At 47.0% G+C, this 20,738-nt stretch overlaps 1 protein-coding gene across 7 annotated transcripts in view; it reads left to right on the forward strand.

Moving 5' to 3' along the window:
- The window catches only part of MORN1 (MORN repeat containing 1), a 401,375-nt gene that overhangs the window by 83,255 nt on the left and 297,382 nt on the right, over window positions 1-20,738 (forward strand). For all 7 annotated transcript variants that reach the window (XR_013213208.1, XR_013213209.1, XM_077250079.1 and 4 more), the window contains one exon: window positions 7,697-7,807. Coding sequence is in view for 5 of the 7 variants with exons in the window: in XM_077250079.1 (XP_077106194.1) it covers window positions 7,697-7,807 (111 nt within the window). In the remaining 2 variants the exon portion in view is untranslated. The remainder of the gene's footprint in view (window positions 1-7,696; window positions 7,808-20,738) is intronic.

The raw sequence follows: 20,738 nt of genomic DNA on the forward strand, positions 1-20,738 counted from the left end.
CAACAGAGGGAACAACGGGCACCACATATTTCCGCAATAAAGATCTATGGAAGACATTATGGATAGCAAAAGAAGCCGGAAGGGCCAATCGAAAAGACACCGGATTAATAATCTCAGAAATCCTATAAGGACCAATAAAGCGAGGCTTAAACTTAGGGGAAGAAACCTTCATAGGAACATGACGGGAAGACAACCAGACCAGATCCCCAACCCGAAGCCGGGAACCAACACACCGACGACGGTTAGCAAAACGTTGAGCCTCCTCCTGAGACAATACCAAATTGTCCACCACATGAGCCCAAATCTGCTGCAACCTATCAACCACAGAATCCACACCAGGACAGTCAGAAGGCTCAACCTGCCCCGAAGAAAAACGAGGATGAAAACCAAAATTACAAAAGAAGGGCGAAACCAAGGTAGCCGAACTAGCCCGATTATTAACGGCAAACTCGGCCAATGGCAAGAAAGCCACCCAATCATCCTGATCAGCAGACACAAAGCATCTCAGATAAGTTTCTAAAGTCTGATTAGTTCGCTCGGTCTGGCCATTTGTCTGAGGATGAAATGCGGAAGAAAAAGACAAATCAATGCCCAGCTTAGCACAAAAGGCCCGCCAAAACCGAGAAACAAACTGGGACCCTCTGTCGGACACAATATTCTCCGGAATACCATGCAAACGAACCACATGCTGAAAAAACAACGGAACCAAATCAGAAGAGGAAGGCAATTTAGGCAAAGGCACCAAATGGACCATCTTAGAGAATCGGTCACAAACAACCCAGATGACAGACATCTTCTGGGAACCGGAAGATCAGAAATAAAATCCATAGAAATATGCGTCCAGGGCCTCTCAGGGACCAGCAAAGGCAAAAGCAACCCACTAGCACGGGAACAACAAGGCTTGGCCCGCGCACAAGTCCCACAGGACTGCACAAAAGAACGCACATCACGTGACAAAGAAGGCCACCAAAAGGACCTACCAACCAAATCTCTGGTACCAAAAATACCAGGATGGCCAGCCAACACAGAACAATGAACCTCAGAAATCACTCTACTAGTCCATCTATCAGGAACAAACAGTTTCCCCACTGGACAGCGGTCAGGTTTGTCAGCCTGAAATTCCTGAAGAACCCGTCGTAAATCAGGGGAAATGGCAGAAAGGACCACCCCTTCTTTCAGAATGCCGACCGGTTCAAGGACCTCAGGAGAATCAGGCAAAAAACTCCTAGAGAGGGCATCAGCCTTAATATTCTTAGAACCCGGAAGATACGAGACCACGAAATCAAAACGGGAAAAAAACAAGGACCATCGAGCCTGTCTAGGATTCAGCTGCCTGGCAGACTCGAGGTAAATCAGATTTTTATGATCGGTCAAGACCACAATACGGTGCTTAGCTCCCTCGAGCCAATGTCGCCACTCCTCAAACGCCCACTTCATAGCCAACAACTCCCGATTGCCGACATCATAATTGCGTTCAGCAGGCGAAAACTTACGGGAAAAGAAGGCACACGGTTTCATCAAGGAACCAACAGGATCCCTCTGAGACAAAACGGCCCCTGCCCCAATCTCAGAAGCGTCAACCTCAACCTGAAACGGAAGAGAAACATCTGGTTGACGCAACACCGGGGCAGAAGTAAATCGGCGTTTAAGCTCCTGAAAGGCAGAGACAGCCGCAGAGGACCAATTCGTCACATCAGCGCCTTTCTTCGTCAAATAGGTCAAGGGTTTAACCACACTGGAGAAGTTAGCAATGAAACGGCGATAAAAATTAGCAAAGCCCAAAAATTTCTGAAGGCTCTTCACAGATGTGGGTTGAATCCAATCATGAATGGCCTGAACCTTAACCGGATCCATCTCTATAGATGAGGGAGAAAAAATAAAGCCCAAAAAAGAAACCTTTTGCACTCCAAAGAGACACTTAGACCCCTTCACAAACAAAGCATTATCACGAAGGATCTGAAATACCATCCTGACCTGTTTCACATGAGACTCCCAATCATCGGAAAAAATTAAAATGTCATCCAAATATACAATCATGAATTTATCAAGATAAGTCCGGAAGATATCGTGCATGAAGGACTGAAAAACAGATGGAGCATTAGAGAGCCCGAATGGCATCACAAGGTATTCAAAATGGCCTTCGGGCGTATTAAACGCAGTTTTCCATTCATCACCCTGCTTAATACGAACAAGATTATATGCCCCCCGAAGGTCAATCTTAGTAAACCAACTAGCCCCCTTAATCCTAGCAAACAAATCGGAAAGCAGAGGTAAAGGGTATTGAAACTTGACCGTGATCTTATTCAAGAGGCGATAATCAATACAGGGTCTCAAGGAGCCATCCTTCTTAGCAACAAAAAAAAATCCTGCTCCCAACGGTGAAGAAGATGGCCGAATATGCCCCTTCTCCAAAGACTCCTTAACATAACTCCGCATGGCGGTATGTTCAGGCACAGACAGGTTGAAAAGTCGGCCCTTAGGAAACTTACAGCCTGGAATCAAGTCAATCGCACAATCACAGTCCCTATGCGGTGGAAGGGAACTGGACTTGGGCTCATCGAATACATCCTGAAAATCAGACAAAAACTCTGGAATTTCAGAAGTGGAAGAAGAGGAGATTGACATCAAAGGAACATCATTATGAACCCCCTGACATCCCCAACTAGTCACAGACATAGACTTCCAATCCAACACAGGATTATGTGCCTGCAACCATGGAAAACCCAGCAAGATAGCATCATGTAAATTATGCAACACCAGAAATCGACAATCTTCCTGATGGGCTGGCGCCATGCACATGGTCACCTGTGTCCAGAACTGGGGCTTATTTTTAGCCAAAGGTGTAGCATCAATGCTCCTTAAAGGAATAGGGTTCTGCAAAGACTGCAAAGGAAAACCACAACGCCTGGCAAACTCAAAGTCCATTAAGTTCAAGGCGGCGCCTGAATCCACAAACGCCATGACAGAAAATGATGATAATGAGCAGATCAAGGACACAGATAATAAAAATTTAGGTTGTACAGTACTGATGGTAAATGAACTAGCGATCCTCTTTGTACGCCTAGGGCAGACTGAAATGACATGAGAAGCATCGCCACAATAAAAACACAACCTATTCTGACGTCTGAATCCCTGTTGTTCCGTTCTAGACAGAATCCTATCACACTGCATTGACTCAGGCATCTGCTCTGAGGACAATGCCACAGCGCGCACAGTTCTGCGCCCCCGCAAACGCCGATCAATCTGAATGGCCAGAGGCATAGAATCACTCAGACCGAAAGGCGTGGGAAACCCCACCATAACATCTTTAACGGATTCAGAAAGACCCTTTCTGAAAATTGCCGCCAAAGCATCATCATTCCATTTAGTCAACACAGACCATTTTCTAAATTTCTGACAATACAAATCTGCCGCTTCTTGACCCTGAGACCGGACCAACAAGATCTTCTCCGCTTGATCCACAGTATTTGGTTCATCATATAATAATCCTAAAGCCTGAAAAAAGGCGTCTACATTAAGCAAGGCCGGATTCCCAGATTCCAGGGAAAATGCCCAATCCTGAGGATCACCACGCAGCAGGGAGATGACAATTTTAACCTGCTGAATGGAATCACCAGAGGATCGAGGTCTCAGAGCAAAAAACAGTTTACAGTTGTTTTTAAAACTCAAAAATTTAGACCTGTCCCCAAAAAACAAATCAGGAGTAGGAATCTTAGGCTCTAAAACTGGAGTCTGAACAATATAATCAGAAATACCCTGTACCCTAGCAGCAAGCTGGTCTACACGAGAAGCTAATCCCTGAACATCCATGCTAGCACAAGACTCCTCAGCCACCCAGAGAAAAAGAGGGAAGAAAAGACAAAGCAGGCTACAGAAAAAAAAATGGCTTTCTTCCCTTCTTCTGAGATGCATTTAACTCATTGTCGGCCAGTTGTACTGTTATGATCCGGTGAACTTGGAGCCGCATGAGACTTTCTCAGGAGTAGGTGGAACCTGTACTGACCGCAAACCCTAAACTGTCACCGCAACTAGAAGTAGCCGTGGGGTGTACCTAACACATCCTAGACACCTCGACACAGCCGGAGGACTAAATACCCCTATAGATGGAAATGGGAATTCTATCTTGCCTCAGAGCAGAACCCCAAAGGATAGGCAGCCCCCCACAAATATTGACTGTGAGTATTAGAGGAAAGACACGCAGGCAGAAATCAGGATTTAGCAAAAGAGGCCACGCTAGCTAAATAGGAAAGGATAGGACAGAATACTAAGCCGTCAGTATTAAAACCCTAAAAATATCCACAGCAGATAATACAAAAATTCCACCATCTAACTAAAGACATGGAATGTATATCTGCATCTCCTGAGAATCCAACTTGACTGAAATATCCAAACACAGTCTAAGCTGGACAAGAAAAAACATTGAATAGTACTGAATTGTAAAGCACACAGCATGTGTGCTGCAGAAACAAAACCAGACACTTATCTTTGCTGATTTGGCAGCAGGGCAGGAGGAACCAGACAGAGATGCAAAACCTCCAAGAACAATGGACAACTGGCAAGGGCTAATGAATCCTGCACACCTAAATATCCCAGTCAGAGCTGCAATCAGCAGGGACACCTGCCCAGGATTGCAACCCAGGGACAACTGCATTACTACCAACAACCACCGGAGGGAACCCAAGAGCAGAATTCACAACAGTTGTATACTGCGTGGGCTGTGTTATATACTGCGTGGGCTGTGTTATATACTGCGTGGGCTGTGTTATATACTGCGTGGGCTGTGTTATATACTGCGTGGGCTGTGTTATATACTGCATTGGCTGTGTTATATACTGCGTGGGCTGTGTTATATACTACGTGGCTGTGTTATATACTGCGTGGGCTGTGCTATATACTACTATACATATTCTAGAATACCCAATGCGTTAGAATCGGGCCACCATCTAGTTTCACATAAACGTCTACAAGTTTCCTGGGACTGTAAAAAGTTTCGGGCGACACTTCACAGCCGCCTGGAGGAAATGGCCTGAATCAAAAACTTGAGAAAATGTATCAGTTCCTGCCTGTTCCACACACAGTATTCTGGCAGAACATGAATCATCCCTCCTCCTCCTTGTTGACCTCATCGGGGTCTGTAACGCTCGGCCTCTACAGGGGGTTCCAGTTATACATGTAACACTTCAGTCATTCATCTTGTAAATGGGACTATCACCAGATGTGGAATATTTCCCAGTGCCAGACAGTCCGACCCTCCAGAGACTGGAATTATTCTATGCCTTGTGCTCACTATCTGCCATGCACCAATGTGGGAGCCATGTATGACGGACTGGGAGAGAACACAATGGGGCACTGGAAGAATGTCAGTGATCTGTCTGCGGAGCTGTCCGGGACGCATGTGGAATATGACAATGTGCATGCTTCCCATCATGACAAGGTCAATAGGCCTCTCATCATCTCTGGCTTATTACTCCCAGGTCCTCTCCCACCTGCTGGTTTATGGGGGTCCTGTTACCACCTTACACTTCTTCACACAACTGTACATAGTCATGCAGTTTCACCCCCCCCCCCCCCTCTCCTTTTCTTTTTCATGAACCAGGAGGCTCAGCATGAACAAAGCTATAGGCCCTTACCAGGATAAGATAATGTTTGAACCTCATTTTGTGGTGTTATGTTATATCTATTAATTTGTGCTTCAGTGATCCTGGCAGATAGGTGACCAGATTTCACAATATAAACTGCACGCATTAATAAATAGATCTATTAGGCCTGATGAACCTGGTGCACTTGCTTGATTATTCAGCCATTCTGACATGGACTTTCAAAATAAGTGCAACAGCCCCATCAGGTCTTAGAGATCCATTTACTAATGTACGCCGTTTGCATTGTGAAATCTGGTGACAAACCTGCTTTAATTTGTTATTGATGTCAAAATGTAATTTAAGGCGAATCTGTCACAAGAATTCACAATACTGATTGCATACACAGATAAGTAGATCGCTTAGATCTGCTGAGGCTGGTGTACTTACTTTGTAAATTCATGTCAGACTGGCTCTACAGTCCTGTTGGTGAAATTAACATTATATGGCTCCAGCTAAAGAGTGAGAGAGCTCGCGAGTCCCAAGTGTAATCAGTTTCCAAGCATCAGTGCGACAGCTGCAGCTTGTACTGAGCAGTGTGAGATCTCAGCAGGGAGTAGGGACATTGAGGAGCTGTCAGTCAGGTTAGATGGGCAGATATTAAATGTAAAGTTTCAATACGGCCATTCTGACATGGATTATTAAAACAAGTACAGATCTATTTAACAAATGTATTCTTTTTGTTTTGTTAAGGGCTCCTTCTCACTTGCCTAAAATACGGCTGAGTCTCGCAGCTAAAACCCGGCTCTGCCGCCGGCACTCCAGAGGGGAGCGTGCGGCCGACTGTTGCACAGATACTCTAACCGTTTGCCTGGGGGTTAAATGGGTTACCAAGTACTTTTATATTGATGGCCTAGCCTTTAGGAGGGTAGGCCATCAATACCAGATTGGTGGGGGTACAACATACAGCACCCCCTCTAGTTGGTTGAGCTTGGTTGTGGAGCCGAACAGCACAGCTCCGTCTATTGCATTGTGGCCACAGTGGGGTACTGCGGATTCAAATCAATTCATTCAAGTAGGGTTGGATTTTCAGTACCCTTACACAGCCGCTCTGCAACTGATCACATCTGGCTGCTGCCATCATCGGAGACAGCTGATTGGAAGGGTACCGGATGTTGCACCCACACTGATCTAGTAATGATGACCTATCCTAAGGCGGGGTGCAGACGATTGTGTATTCTCTCATCCAAGAGAATCGGGTCAATTATGCAAATCGCACTCTGATCAAACTCTGATCCTAGCTTGATCAGAGTTGTGATCCGATTCTCTCGGATGAGAAGAAGATGGAGAAAAAAAATGTCTCCATCTTCCCCATTCTGTAAATCGGAATGCACTCAGATGTCATCCAAGTGCAGTCCGATGTTTTCCACTCATTGACTTGCATGGCCGAGTGTGATCCGAATATTGGATCCAGGTTTTTTTGGGTTTTTTTTTCGTCGGACCAGCACAGTCCACAAAACATGTCTGACATTTGCACTTCCCCGTAGACTAACATAGGTCCAAGTGCGATCCAAAGTTTTGTCTGACCAAAAATATTACCATGTGCACGAGCCCTAAAGATAAACCATCAATATCATATCAAAGTACCGGACCATCCCTTTAATTTATCCCACTTTTCAGTGTGAATCCCCCCTTGTATCTCACTTATAGAACAGGCTTAGGTGACTGTGTTGTACTTTATTTTCCTTTGTCATTTATTTACAAATATGAGCTTATAAAACAAAATAAACGCCTGTGCTCCCCACAATCTACCGCAGCCGAGATACCCGGGGCAGGAGTATAAAATAATGATCTGTGGCCGAATCCATTATTAAATTATATTCTGCTGTAAAAGGAATTTTGATTACAGACGTCCTTCTGCTTTGTCATTTTCTATCATTTCCCAGCTAAAATTCTACTTTACCGCTCGTATGTATGAACCGTCGCATTCTGCACATATCGGCAGAGTTTTATTGTAACCTGGTTACCGAAATAACGTTTGGTGAAGTTCTGAAAAATGTCGGGATCGTTTCTTTATACCTTTTGCTGATGTTTTATTTGTGCCATACATTTTACTTTAGATGTTGCTACAAAGATAACGATCTTGGGAGAAGACACTTTTGAAGTTGTCCTGGGATCTCCTGCCAGGTTCCATGTACAGTTGAAGAAGGAAGATGGGGAAATCGCCGGAAGTAAGGAGTCTGATTATCTGGTCCTATAGCTAATATCAATCAACAGAAAAGTAAAAAAAAAAGTTCTGGGTATCAGAATTTTACAGAATTTTTTTAAGCCATTAAAATAGGTTTACAGAGGTTTTTTTTAGGAAGTTTTTTAAGCAGAAACTTAGCAGAAAATTTTCCAGATGCCCCTAAAAAGCTCAAAACTCCTCAAAAACTTGTACAATGGGTATGTGCGCACAGAGTCTTTTTGCTGAGTTTTCGTAGGAGAAATTGGCACACAGAATTTTTTTTAGGAAGTTTTGGAGAGGAAACTCTTCGAAAGCTCTTAATCCAAAACTTGGAGGTTTTGCTCAGTTTCCTCTAAAACAAAATCTAGCATAAAGAAATGATGTGCATATATCCGCTGAGCGGAAACTTCAAGTTTTGGAGGAGTTTTGAGACTTGGAGGAAGTTTTGGAGAGTTTCTGCCCAGTTTCTGCTCCAAAAACACTCAGAAAAACTTTGTGTGCTCCTCACCACTTTCTTCTCCAAAATCCAAAAAAACAATGATGGGATTACATTTTTTACATAATTACACATCGGTGTGATTTTTTCCCCCCATTTTTTAATACAGTGTATGGTGAAATGAACGGTGTCAATCAAAACTCCAACTTGACACACAAAAAAACAAGCCATTATACGACTAAATCGACAAAAAAGAAATGTTTTGAAACTTGGAAGAAGAGATGGAAAAAAAACGAAAAGGCAAAAACAAAAGTTGGCCACGTCCTCAAGGAGTTATTAAATTAGATACATCTTACTCCAACGCACTTTAGATTACGTCTCACTGATGAGACGTCAGTCTTAATAAAGTCTCCTTTCCCTGCCAAAAAAGACTTCTATTTTCTATTATGATGAATATTTTGGGCGTTATGATAAATGTTGAGCTGGTTGGGAGGGGGGAAGGAGGGGTTTACTTGCCGAAAACATTTGGAGGTCAGCTGTGAAATAAACGAGTATGATTCTGTAATTTTTCATAGCTACACATAGCAGTTAATTACTTTATGTATGCAAATTAGCTAGAGTTACAGAGAGAATACACTCTTCTTTCTTTTTGAGATTATCTGTCCTAATTTACATCATTTAGCTAATTAATGTATCACATTTTCCCGTTAGTCTCCCAGAAATCATTAGAATACATTTCTTATTTTCTTTTTCATGATTGATTCATTTTAATGACAAGGAAGTGCAAAGCAGATCTTAAAAAATACAGAATATTCTGGGGTATGATTCTTAAAGGTGTATACAGCTCAGTGTCCTAACGTGATCAGTCCGATTATATCAGTGCAGAGGGTACGATCTGTAGTGGACCTGCTAATGGTAACAAACGTGACTGAGAAAAAAGCAAAACTCCTACTGAACCCCCTGCATGCTGCGCAAGTAGAAAAATAATTCTCACTATTAGGCGGCCTCAGGTGGCGGAATGCGTCCTGAGTACTCAGGTAGTTTGCATGTAGCCACTACTAGGATTTCTGCTGCTGGTCCTGAAAACATCTTCAGCGAGTCTTCACATATTCAGCTCTGCACCTCTTCTACATCTTCAGTGAGTCTCCTGACATATGAAGTGTGTATCTTTTCTGGTCTCTGCTACATCTTCTGTAAATGTTCTGAAATATCCAACTGTGTATCATCACTAAGCTCTGCTGCGTCTACTGTGAGCCTCCTGACCTACTTAGCTGTCTACATCGCTGTTCAGTGGTTCTCAGGACGCGGTGACATACTCCTCCCAACCACATTGCCTGGTTTTCTTTGCTTAACCGGACTGAAGACTTCAAGAATCGCCATTCAAGGACCAGGAACTACAGGTTCAGGACACTGGCGACGCCAGCACCAGGAGACCTAACAACTCACTAGCAGGGTGCCTTTTAGAGAAGATGCCTTCCATCTATTGGCTGGGTATCTTAGCAGATGCGTGTGCTGCTCTTTTGAGAACAGGCTTTCTCATCCCCTCTTATCTCCACGATCAGTGTGAAAGCTTATTCTCTAAATTCTGTAGTTCCTGAAAATATGTAATGTCAAACCCCAAAATGGACATCACTGCTAGAAATGGACTAATATATAAAAAACAGGTAATAGAAGTAGTAAAAGTAGTAATTGTATCCATCGGGTTTGACCTGCCCCTCATTGCACAAATCCTGCTACCTCCCTAAATGATCCTACTGTAAACTACGGTAAGTGATTTCTAAGTGCTGATTTATTAACCATATAAAATAAATATTTTAAAATCACCATTTTCCTGTCGGCAACGGGAAGGAAAGCTACTATCTGTGCATCGTCTCTGTCTCACTTGGCGCTTTTGTTTTTTTTTTTCCCCAAAACCTCGCAAGGTAATAGCGATTTAAAGCCTTACATTACTTTCATTTATGACTTCCTTTATTTTCCATAATAGGGAGCTGTAAAACGTAAAACCTACACTGTAACTCTATAGTCATAAATGCCGGCATGCTCAATTGTCTTTCAAATCCGCAAATTGACATCAACATTAGCCATTCTTCGCTTTTGTCTTCACACACCATTAATAATCTTCACATTGACTTTATTAAATGTAGGGAAATTAAAAGGAGGCAAAGTCTTAATTTTCGCGACGTGCACTTAGTCGTTTAATTTTCCACATATTGAATGGCTCATGTAGTAGTATACATTTCATGTAATTGTAGATTACCATGGAGGATACGCCAGACCCTCACTATTAGGCCCTTGAGAGGTTTCAGATACAGTTGATAAATGTACGTTATCCACCTGCAGATTGTCCTCACTGCAAAGGAATTTGTGTAATCCAGATACCGAAAAGACGGGTGACACATAGGTGACTGAATATACTTTATTCATATGGAACATGACAGCTGTACAGCTCTGTGATGAAACCCAATGTTTGGCACTGGAGGTGCAGCTCAACCCGAAAATAGTTTTAGCATTACGTTCAAAAATGGCTCATGGAAGGACATAGGTTTAAAAAAACATCACAGAAAAACACAGCCTTCCCAACAACAGGTCAGAATCAGACCTGGTGTTGGCAAGGCTGTTTTTGTCTGTGATGTTATTTGTTTAGGTGTAGTTTTAGGAAACTTTACTAGAGATGAGCTAACCCAGGCTTTAAAGTTCGCGGTTCTTACTGGACACCTAATGTCCAATGCTGAACTCCGGACTTCTAATGGAAGTTCGGGTGTTCGAGGGAGGAGAGAGAGATTTTTCAGATCCAAACTTCGGGTCCTCATTCATTTATATGGGGTTCGAGTTTGGGTACAGTTCTGGTATAGAAACTTGATTCCAGCTCACCCAGTTGCTCTATGCTCATCCATCTAGGGCTCAGACACCGGCCTTGCCCTGGCCTCACATCAAGAAAAATAGAAAAAATTGGAGTCTGGCTCAACAGGACTGGATTTTCCTTTTCTTTTTCTTTTTCAAAAGAAAATATAGTGCATACAAAAGAAATATTTTCATGGTCAACATGACCCAGTCGACGCGTTTCGACTGCACTAGGCAGGCTTACTCATGACAAGGAAAATCCAGTCCTGTTGAGCCGGACTCCAGTTTTTTCTACAGTTCTGGTACCCGGACCCAACTTTGAACTAAAGTGCTATCGAACCCGAACTTCCACAGGTCCCAAAAATTTACAGAATAAGCTGTCCTGTGTGTGAACATGAAAAATAATTCTATTATCGTGTCCCACCACTTGGGAATCATACCATATTGTATTCTCATTGTGTTGTTGATATACTGCTATTCAATCAGGTTTGCTTTTTGAAGTTTGTCCTGTTTCTTTCCCTGTAGTCAGTAACCCCTCCCTTCTTCCCCAGTTAGTGTTTGTCAGCCATTATCGCCTGATGTTAAGCTCTGTACATCCCTGGTTCAGAATTGTCTTTTCACCTGCTGCAGTTACTATTGTGCATAATGTAAGAATTCAGCCTTTGTATAAACTTCTTCTGGAATCTCCATACGTGCCTCTGCAGTCGAGTTGACACTATTTGATGAAGTTCTTGGTGTGAGTACTGGCTCAATAAGACATCCATAGAAACGCTATAAAAGAGTCCCACATTTGCAGCCCATTTATGGAGTCAGAATAACTACTTCTTCCCACTATGAGTTCTATCCCGCATTTTCACCAGTTTCCTCTTTGCAAGCTCTATCTCTTAATTTCAGTTGACTCAGAGCTGGAGAGAAGAGACTAGCTACTATGAAACTCCAGTACACAGAGGGATTACTTCTCTTTTTCCCTTTATTAGCACACAGGCAAAAGCAGCAGCGGTATAGAGGACATTACAGCAGTGCTGAGCAGTGTAGTTATGAATCTAGCTTTGCAGTAAGGTAAATGACCTGCTTGAATGCTCAGCATGTTCTGTCTGTGTCTCTCCTCTAGTTTTCTCACTCTGCTCATCACTTCTCATCCAGATTGAGTACGATAGTCTGTGTAATCTCACCCCTCACTGTGCTGGCAGTCTGTCTTGTCTTCAGCAAGAAGGAACTGATCTTTTTATTTTTTTTAAGAGTGAATGAATTCAGGAGGCAGGGGGATGAAAAGTGTCTCTTAAAGGGAACCTGTTACCCCCAAAACCGAGGTGAGCTAAGCCCACCGCCATCAGGGGCTTATCTACAGCATTCTGTAATGCTGTAGATAAGCCCCCGATGTATCCTGAAAGATGAGAAAAAGAGGTTAGATTATACTCACCTGGGCGGGCGGTCCCGCTATGGTCCGGTCCGATGGGTGTCGCGGTCCGGTCCGGGGCCTCCCATCTTCTTACAATGACGTCCTCTTCTTGTCTTCATGTTGAGGCTCCTGCGCAGGCGTACTTTGTCTGCCCTGTTGAGGGCAGAGCAAAGTACTGCAGTGCACAGGCGCCGGGAAAGGTCAGAGAGGTCCGCCGCACCGTGAAGAGGACGTCATCCTATGAAGAAGGGAGGCGCTGGACCGGACCGCGACACCCATCGGACCGGACCGCAGCGGGTCCGCCCCGGGTGAGTGTAATCTAACCTCTTTTTCTCATCTTTCAGGATACATCGGGGGCTTATCTACAGCATTACAGAATGCTGTAGATAAGCCCCTGATGCTGGTGGGCTTAGCTCACCTTCGATTTTGGGGGTGACAGGTTCCCTTTTAAGTGGAGAAAGAAGAAGAATTTTCTGATAAGATATATTCCAAAGTTTCTTATATTCGCTTGTACTATTCATTTATGCAAAGTTTGTTCAAAGTACAGTTCCCTTTTAAAGTGACTGATTGGGAATACATTTGTTTTAGCCATAAAAGGGTTGTCCGGGACGTAACATTGATGGCCTGTCCTTAGGATTGTCTGATTGGTGGGGCTGCAGTTCTAAAATATTGATGGTCTATCTTTAATATAGTCTATAAACATCACACTGGTAGGAGTCTGACTCTTGGCTCTTTCATTCATCAGCTGTTTGATTAAGGGAAATCCGTCAACAGATTATACCACCTAATTTGAAAGCAGCATTGTGTAGAGACAGAGACCCTGATTCCAGCGAGGTGTTACTTACTAGGCTGCTTTCTGGAATTTTGATAAAATCACTGTTTTATCAGCACTGGATTATCACTAGAGGACTAGTTAACCTGCTGCCATGTAGTCCTTCATATTCATGAGGTTGGACCAAGACCAGCGACACCGCTCGGACCGGACCGCCCTGCAGGTGAGTATAATAAAAGCTCTTTTTCTACTCTTTTAGGTCGGGATTGGGGCAGATATATATCTTTATAGAAAGCTGTATATCTGCCCTTAAAGGTGGTGACCGTATCTCATATCGGCCAAACCTGATGACCCTTTAAGGCCCTTTTAGGTCCGGTCGTTAAGAGTTTAACTGGCATTAACATAAGGAGGCTTATGTTGTTTTCTTTTTCTGTGAAGTTTTCTCTTGTTTATCTCCATGAACTCATCTGGTCCCTCTCGTCTATAAGTCTGAGAACAGAGTTACGCATGTGGGAACAAAGCCGTACACAGAGAATAGGTACAAGCAGAAGACAATACATCGCCGGCTGTATTCAGAGTGCAGCGCCGACCAGGACTCTCCAGCTTATGATGCAATCATCTGTGTTCCTAAGACATGATATTATTGACCTCCTGGAAACATATCTACAATTATCCGTGAAAGATGAACAGTGTCTCTTGTAGACAATGCATGGCCTTGAAATGCTCGGTGATGGGAAACCTTAGCCTAGTTGTCCTTGGTTAACTCTAAACTGGAGTTTGTGGTCGATACTTATAAAGAATTATTTCATCTAGTTTAGAAATAATATCTGCAGCCATGTCCTAAATATCACCCTCCCGTATTTTGTAGCGTTAGAATATGAGAACGTGAAAATTGGAAAATTGCAAATATTATATTTAGAGAACAGTACAACGATGCAAAAGTTTTAAAGTGAAGGTACCAGGGAGAAATGTATCAATCCAATTGAGTCGGCTTTCGGTAAAAAAAGGTCAATTTTGGCGCACAAAAATGTGTCACTATGCTTTAATTTCACTAAATTTTTGCATCTTTTCTCAAAAGTGGGCTTTATTGTCAGAACTATCAAAGGTCATAGGCTCAAAAAGGTTGCCTTGGACAGACTTGGCTATATCCACTCCATCTGGCAAATTCCACTGTATAACTCAGGACATAATTTGAGATGAAAATGCCCTTACATACACTTATGGCAAGTGAATCCGCAAATTTTCCAGGTTGGTAATGGTTATGTTGGTCACATAGAGGGACATTGTTAATATATAGGACCACATAGGGGAGCATTATTAACATATCGGCCCACAATGTGGAGGAGGACATTACTAATGTTTGGGGGATATTAATGAAAGGGTTTTCCACTGCTGAGTACTGCCGAAGAGCTCCTAGTTAAAAGATTAGAAGCTGTCCTGCGGTATCCGGCATCGGACGCAACACATTGAATGGAGCTGCGCTGTACAAAAAAATGGTGGCCTTAAAGTTCATAGCACAGAGTGGTAGGGACTAGGGAATAGTGATGAGCGCAAGTCCTCCTTACTCTAGTTACCCTTGTTTGTCAGCTAATCCCCCTTGTTTTTTTGGCTGTCTAACATGGCAGCTGGGACTCAAACATGTCACTCGAGCATCCGCGATATTTGGTGCATCATGTGACCCCGGGGACTCGGACATGTCACTTGAGCACTCGCGATATTTGGTGCATCATTTGACCACGGGAAATCGGACTTGTCACTCTAGCACCCGCGATCCTTGGTGCTTCATGTGACTGCGGGGACTCGGGCATGTCACTCGAGCACCCGCGGTACTTGGTGCATAATGCGAATGCGGGGACTCGGACATATCACTCAAGCACCCACAATATTTGGTGCATCATGCTACCTCGGGAACTCAGACATGTCACTCGAGCACCCGCGATATTTGGTGCATCATGTGACCGCAGGGACTCGGACATGTCACTCGAACACCTGCGATACTTGGTACATCATGTGACCGCAGGGACTCGGACATGTCACTCGAGCACCCGCGATATTTGGTGCATCATGTGACCGTGGGGACTCGGACATGTCACTCAAGCACCCGCGATAATTGGTGCATCATTCGACCGCGGGGACTCCGACATGTCACTCAAGCACCCGCAATACTTGGTGCATCATGTGACTGCGGGGACTCGGACATGTCACTCAAGCACCCGCGATAATTGGTGCATCATTCGACCGCGGGGACTCCGACATGTCACTCAAGCACCTGCAATACTTGGTGCATCATGTGACTGCGGGGACTCGGACATGTCACTCGAGCACCCGCGATATTTGGTGCATCATGCGACCGCAGAGACTCAGACATGTCACTCGAGCACCCGCAATACTTGGTGCATCATGTGACCCCGGGACTCGGACATGTCACTCAAGCACTCGCGATATTTGGTGCATCATGTGACCCCGGGAACTCGGACATGCCACTCGAGCAACCGCGGTACTTAGTGCATTATGCAACTGCGGGGACTCAGACATGTCACTCAAGCACCCGCGATACTTGGTGCATTATGTGACCGCGGAGACTCGGACATGTCACTCGAGCACCCGCGATACTTGGTGTATCATGTGACCGCGGGGACTCGGACACGTCACTCAAGCACCCGCGATAATTGGTGCATCATGCGACCGCGGGGATTCGGACATGTCACTCGAGCACCTGCGATATTTGGTGCATCATGCGACCGCGGGGACTCAGACATGTCACTCGAGCACCCGCGATATTTGGTGCATCATGCGACTGCAGGGACTCGGGTATGTCACTCGATCACCCGCAATACTTGGTGCATCATTTGACCCCGGGGACTCGGACATGTCACTCGGGCACTCGTGATATTTGGTGCATCATGTAACTGCGGGGTCGGACATATCACTCAAGCACCCACAATATTTGATGCATCATGCAACCGGGGGGACTCTGACATGTCACTCGAGCACCCGCAGTACTTGGTGCATAATGCGACTGCGGGGACTCGGACATGTCACTCGAGCACCCGCGATACTTGGTGCATTATGCAACTGCGGGGAATCAGACATGTCACTCGGGCACGCGCGATATTTGGTGCATCATGCGACTGCAGGGACTCGGGCATGTCACTCGAGCACCCGCAATACTTGGTGCATCATGTGACCCCGGGGACTCGGACATGTCACTCGAGCACTCGCGAAGTTTGGTGCATGATGTGACCCCGGGGACTCGGACATGTCACTCGAGCACTCGCGATATATGGTGCATCATTTGACCGCGGGGACTCGGACTTGTCACTCGAGCACCCACGATACTTGGTGCATCATGTGACTGCGGGGACTCGGACATGTCACTCGAGCACCCGCGATATTTGGTGCATCATGCGACTGCAGGGACTCGGACATGTCACTCGAGCACCCGCGGTACTTAGTGCATCATATGACTGCGGGGACTCGGACATGTCACTCGAGCACCCGCGATATTTGGTGCATCATGCGACCGCGGGGACTCGGACATGTCACTCGAGCACCCGCGGTATTTGGCGCATTATGCAGCTGCGGGGACTCAGACATGTCACTCAAGCACCCGCGATACTCGGTGCATCATGTGACCGCAGGGACTCGGACATGTCACTCGAGCACCAGCGATACCTGGTAAATCATACGACCGCGAGGACTCGGACATGTCACTCGAGCACCCGCAATACTTGGTGCATCATGTGACTGCGGGGACTCGGACATGTCACCCGAGCACCCGCAATACTTGGTGCATCATGTGACCGCGGGGACACGGACATGTCACTCGAGCACCCGCGATACTTGGTGCATCATGTGACCGCGGGGACTCGGACATGTCACTCGAGCACCCGCAATACTTGGTGCATCATGTGACCACGGGGACTCGGACATGTCACTCGAGCACCCGCGGTACTTGGTGCATAATGCGACTGCGGGGATTCGGACATGTCACTCGAGCACCCGCGATACTTGGTGCATCATGTGACCGCGGGGACTCAGACATGTCACTCGAGCACCCGCTATACTTGGTGCATTATGCAACTGCGGGGAATCAGACATGTCACTCGAGGACGCGCGATATTTGGTGCATCATGCGACTGCAGGGACTCGGGCATGTCACTCGAGCACCCGCAATACTTGGTGCATCATGTGACCCCGGGGACTCGGACATGTCACTCGAGCACTCGCGATATTTGGTGCATCATGTGACCCCGGGGACTCGGTCATGTCACTCGAGCACTCGCGATATATGGTGCATCATTTGACCGCGGGGACTCGGACTTGTCACTCGAGCACCCGCAATACTTGGTGCATCATGTGACTGCGGGGACTCGGGCATGTCACTCGAGCACCCGTGGTATTTGGTGCATAATGCGACTGCGGGGACTCGGACATATCACTCAAGCACCCACAATATTTGGTGCATCATGCGACCGCGGGGACTCGGACATGTCACTCGAGCACCCGCTATACTTGGTGCATTATGCAACTGCGGGGACTCAGACATGTCACTCGAGCACCCGCAATATTTGGTGCATCATTTGACCGCAGAGACTCGGACTTGTCACTCGAGCACCCACGATACTTGGTGCATCATGTGACTGCGGGGACTCGGGCATGACACTCGAGCATCCGCGTTACTTGGTGCATAATGCGACTGCGGGGACTCGGACATGTCACCCGAGCACCCGCGGTACTTGGTGCATTATGTAACTGCGGGGACTCGGACATGTCATTCGAACACCCATGAAATTTAGTGCATCATGTGACCCCGGGGACTCGGACATGTCACTCGAGCACCCGCGATATTTGGTGCATCATGTGACCGCGGGGACTCTGACATGTCACTCGAGCACCCGCGGTGCTTGGTGCATAATGCGACTGTGGGGACTTGGACATGTCACTCGAGCACCCGCGATACTTGGTGCATCTTGTGACCGTGGGGACTCAGACATGTCACTCGAGCACCCGCGATATTTGGTGCATCATGTGACTGCGGGGACTCGGACATGTCACCCGAGCACCCGCAATACTTGGTGCATCATGTAACCGCGGGGACACGGACATGTCACTCGAACACCATTGATACCTGGTAAATCATACGACCGCGAGGACTCGGACATGTCACTCGAGCACCCGCCATACTTGGTGCATCATGTGACCACGGGGACTCTGACATGTCACTCGAGCACCCGCAGTACTTGGTGCATAATGCGACTGCGGGGACTCGGACATGTCACTCGAGCACCCGCGATACTTGGTGCATCATGTGACCGCGGGGACTCAGACATGTCACTGGAGCACCCGCGATACTTGGTGCATTATGCAACTGCGGGGAATCAGACATGTCACTCGAGCACGCGCGATATTTGGTGCATCATGCGACTGCAGGGACTCGGGCATGTCACTCGAGCACCCGCAATACTTGGTGCATCATGTGACCCCGGGGACTCGGACATGTCACTCGAGCACTCGCGATATTTGGTGCATCATGTGAACCCGGGGACTCGGACATGTCACTCGAGCACTCGCGATATATGGTGCATCATTTGACCGCGGGGACTCGGACTTGTCACTCGAGCACCCGCGATACTTGGTGCATCATGTGACTGCGGGGACTCGGGCATGTCACTCGAGCACCTGTGGTATTTGGTGCATAATGCGACTGCGGGGACTCGGACATGTCACTCGAGCACCCGCGATACTTGGTGCATCATGTGACCGCGGGGACTCAGACATGTCACTCGAGCACCCGCGATACTTGGTGCATTATGCAACTGCGGGGAATCAGACATGTCACTCGAGCATGCGCGATATTTGGTGCATCATGCGACTGCAGGGACTCGGGCATGTCACTCGAGCACCCGCAATACTTGGTGCATCATGTGACCCCGGGGACTCGGACATGTCACTCGAGCACTCGCAATATTTGGTGCATCATGTGAACCCGGGGACTCGGACATGTCACTCGAGCACTCGCGATATATGGTGCATCATTTGACCGCGGGGACTCGGACTTGTCACTCGAGCACCCGCGATACTTGGTGCATCATGTGACTGCGGGGACTCGGGCATGTCACTCGAGCACCTGTGGTATTTGGTGCATAATGCGACTGCGGGGACTCTGACATATCACTCAAGCACCCACAAAATTTGGTGCATCATGCGACCGCGGGGACTCAGACATGTCACTCGAGCACCCGCGATGCTTGGTGCATCATGTGACTGCGGGGACTCGGACATGTCACTCGAGCACCCGCGATACTTGGTGCATCATGTGACCCCGGAGACTCTGACATGTCACTCGAGCACCCGCTATACTTGGTGCATTATGCAACTGCGGGGACTCAGACATGTCATTCGAGCACCCACGATACTTGGTGCATCATGTGACTGCGGGGACTCGGGCATGTCACTCGAGCACCTGCGTTACTTGGTGCATAATGCGACTGCGGGGACTCGGACATGTCACTCGAGCACTCGCGATATTTGGTGCATCATGTGAACCCGGGGACTCGGACATGTCACTCGAGCTCTCGCGATATATGGTGCATCATTTGACCGTGGGGACTCGGACTTGTCACTCGAGCACCCACGATACTTGGTGCATCATGTGACTGCGGGGACTCGGGCATGTCACTCGAGCACCCGCATTACTTGGTGCATAATGCGACTGCGGGGACTCGGACATGTCACCCGAGCACCCGCGGTACTTGGTGCATTATGCAACTGCGGGGACTCGGACATGTCACTCGAACACCCACGAAATTTGGTGCATCATTTGACCCCGGGGACTCGGACATGTCACTCGAGCACCTGCGATATATGGTGCATCATGCGACCGCGGGGACTTGGACATGTCACTCGAGCACCCGCGGTGCTTGGTGCATAATGCGACTGTGGGGACTTGGACATGTCACTCGAGCACCCGCGATACTTGGTGCATCATGTGACCGTGGGGACTCAGACATGTCACTCGAGCACCCGCGATATTTGGTGCATCATGCGACTGCGGGGACTCGGACATGTCACGCGAGCACCCGCGGTACTTAGTGCATCATATGACTGCGGGGACTCGGACATGTCACTCGAGCACCCGCGATATTTGGTGCATCATGCGACCACGGGGACTCGGACATGTCACTCGAGCACCCGCGGTACTTGGCGCATTATGCAGCTGCGGGGACTCAGACATGTCACTCAAGCACCCGCGATACTCGGTGCATCATGTGACCGCAGGGACTCAGACATGTCACTCGAGCACCAGCGATACCTGGTAAATCATACGACCGCGAGGACTCGGACATGTCACTCGAGCACCCGCGAAACTTGGTGCATCATGTGACTGCGGGGACTCGGACATGTCACCCGAGCACCCGCAATACTTGGTGCATCATGTGACTGCGGGAACTCGGACATGTCACTCGAACACCAGTGATACTTGG

The sequence above is a fragment of the Ranitomeya variabilis genome, chromosome 4 (assembly GCF_051348905.1).
Source record: "Ranitomeya variabilis isolate aRanVar5 chromosome 4, aRanVar5.hap1, whole genome shotgun sequence".
Taxonomy (NCBI): domain Eukaryota; kingdom Metazoa; phylum Chordata; class Amphibia; order Anura; family Dendrobatidae; genus Ranitomeya; species Ranitomeya variabilis.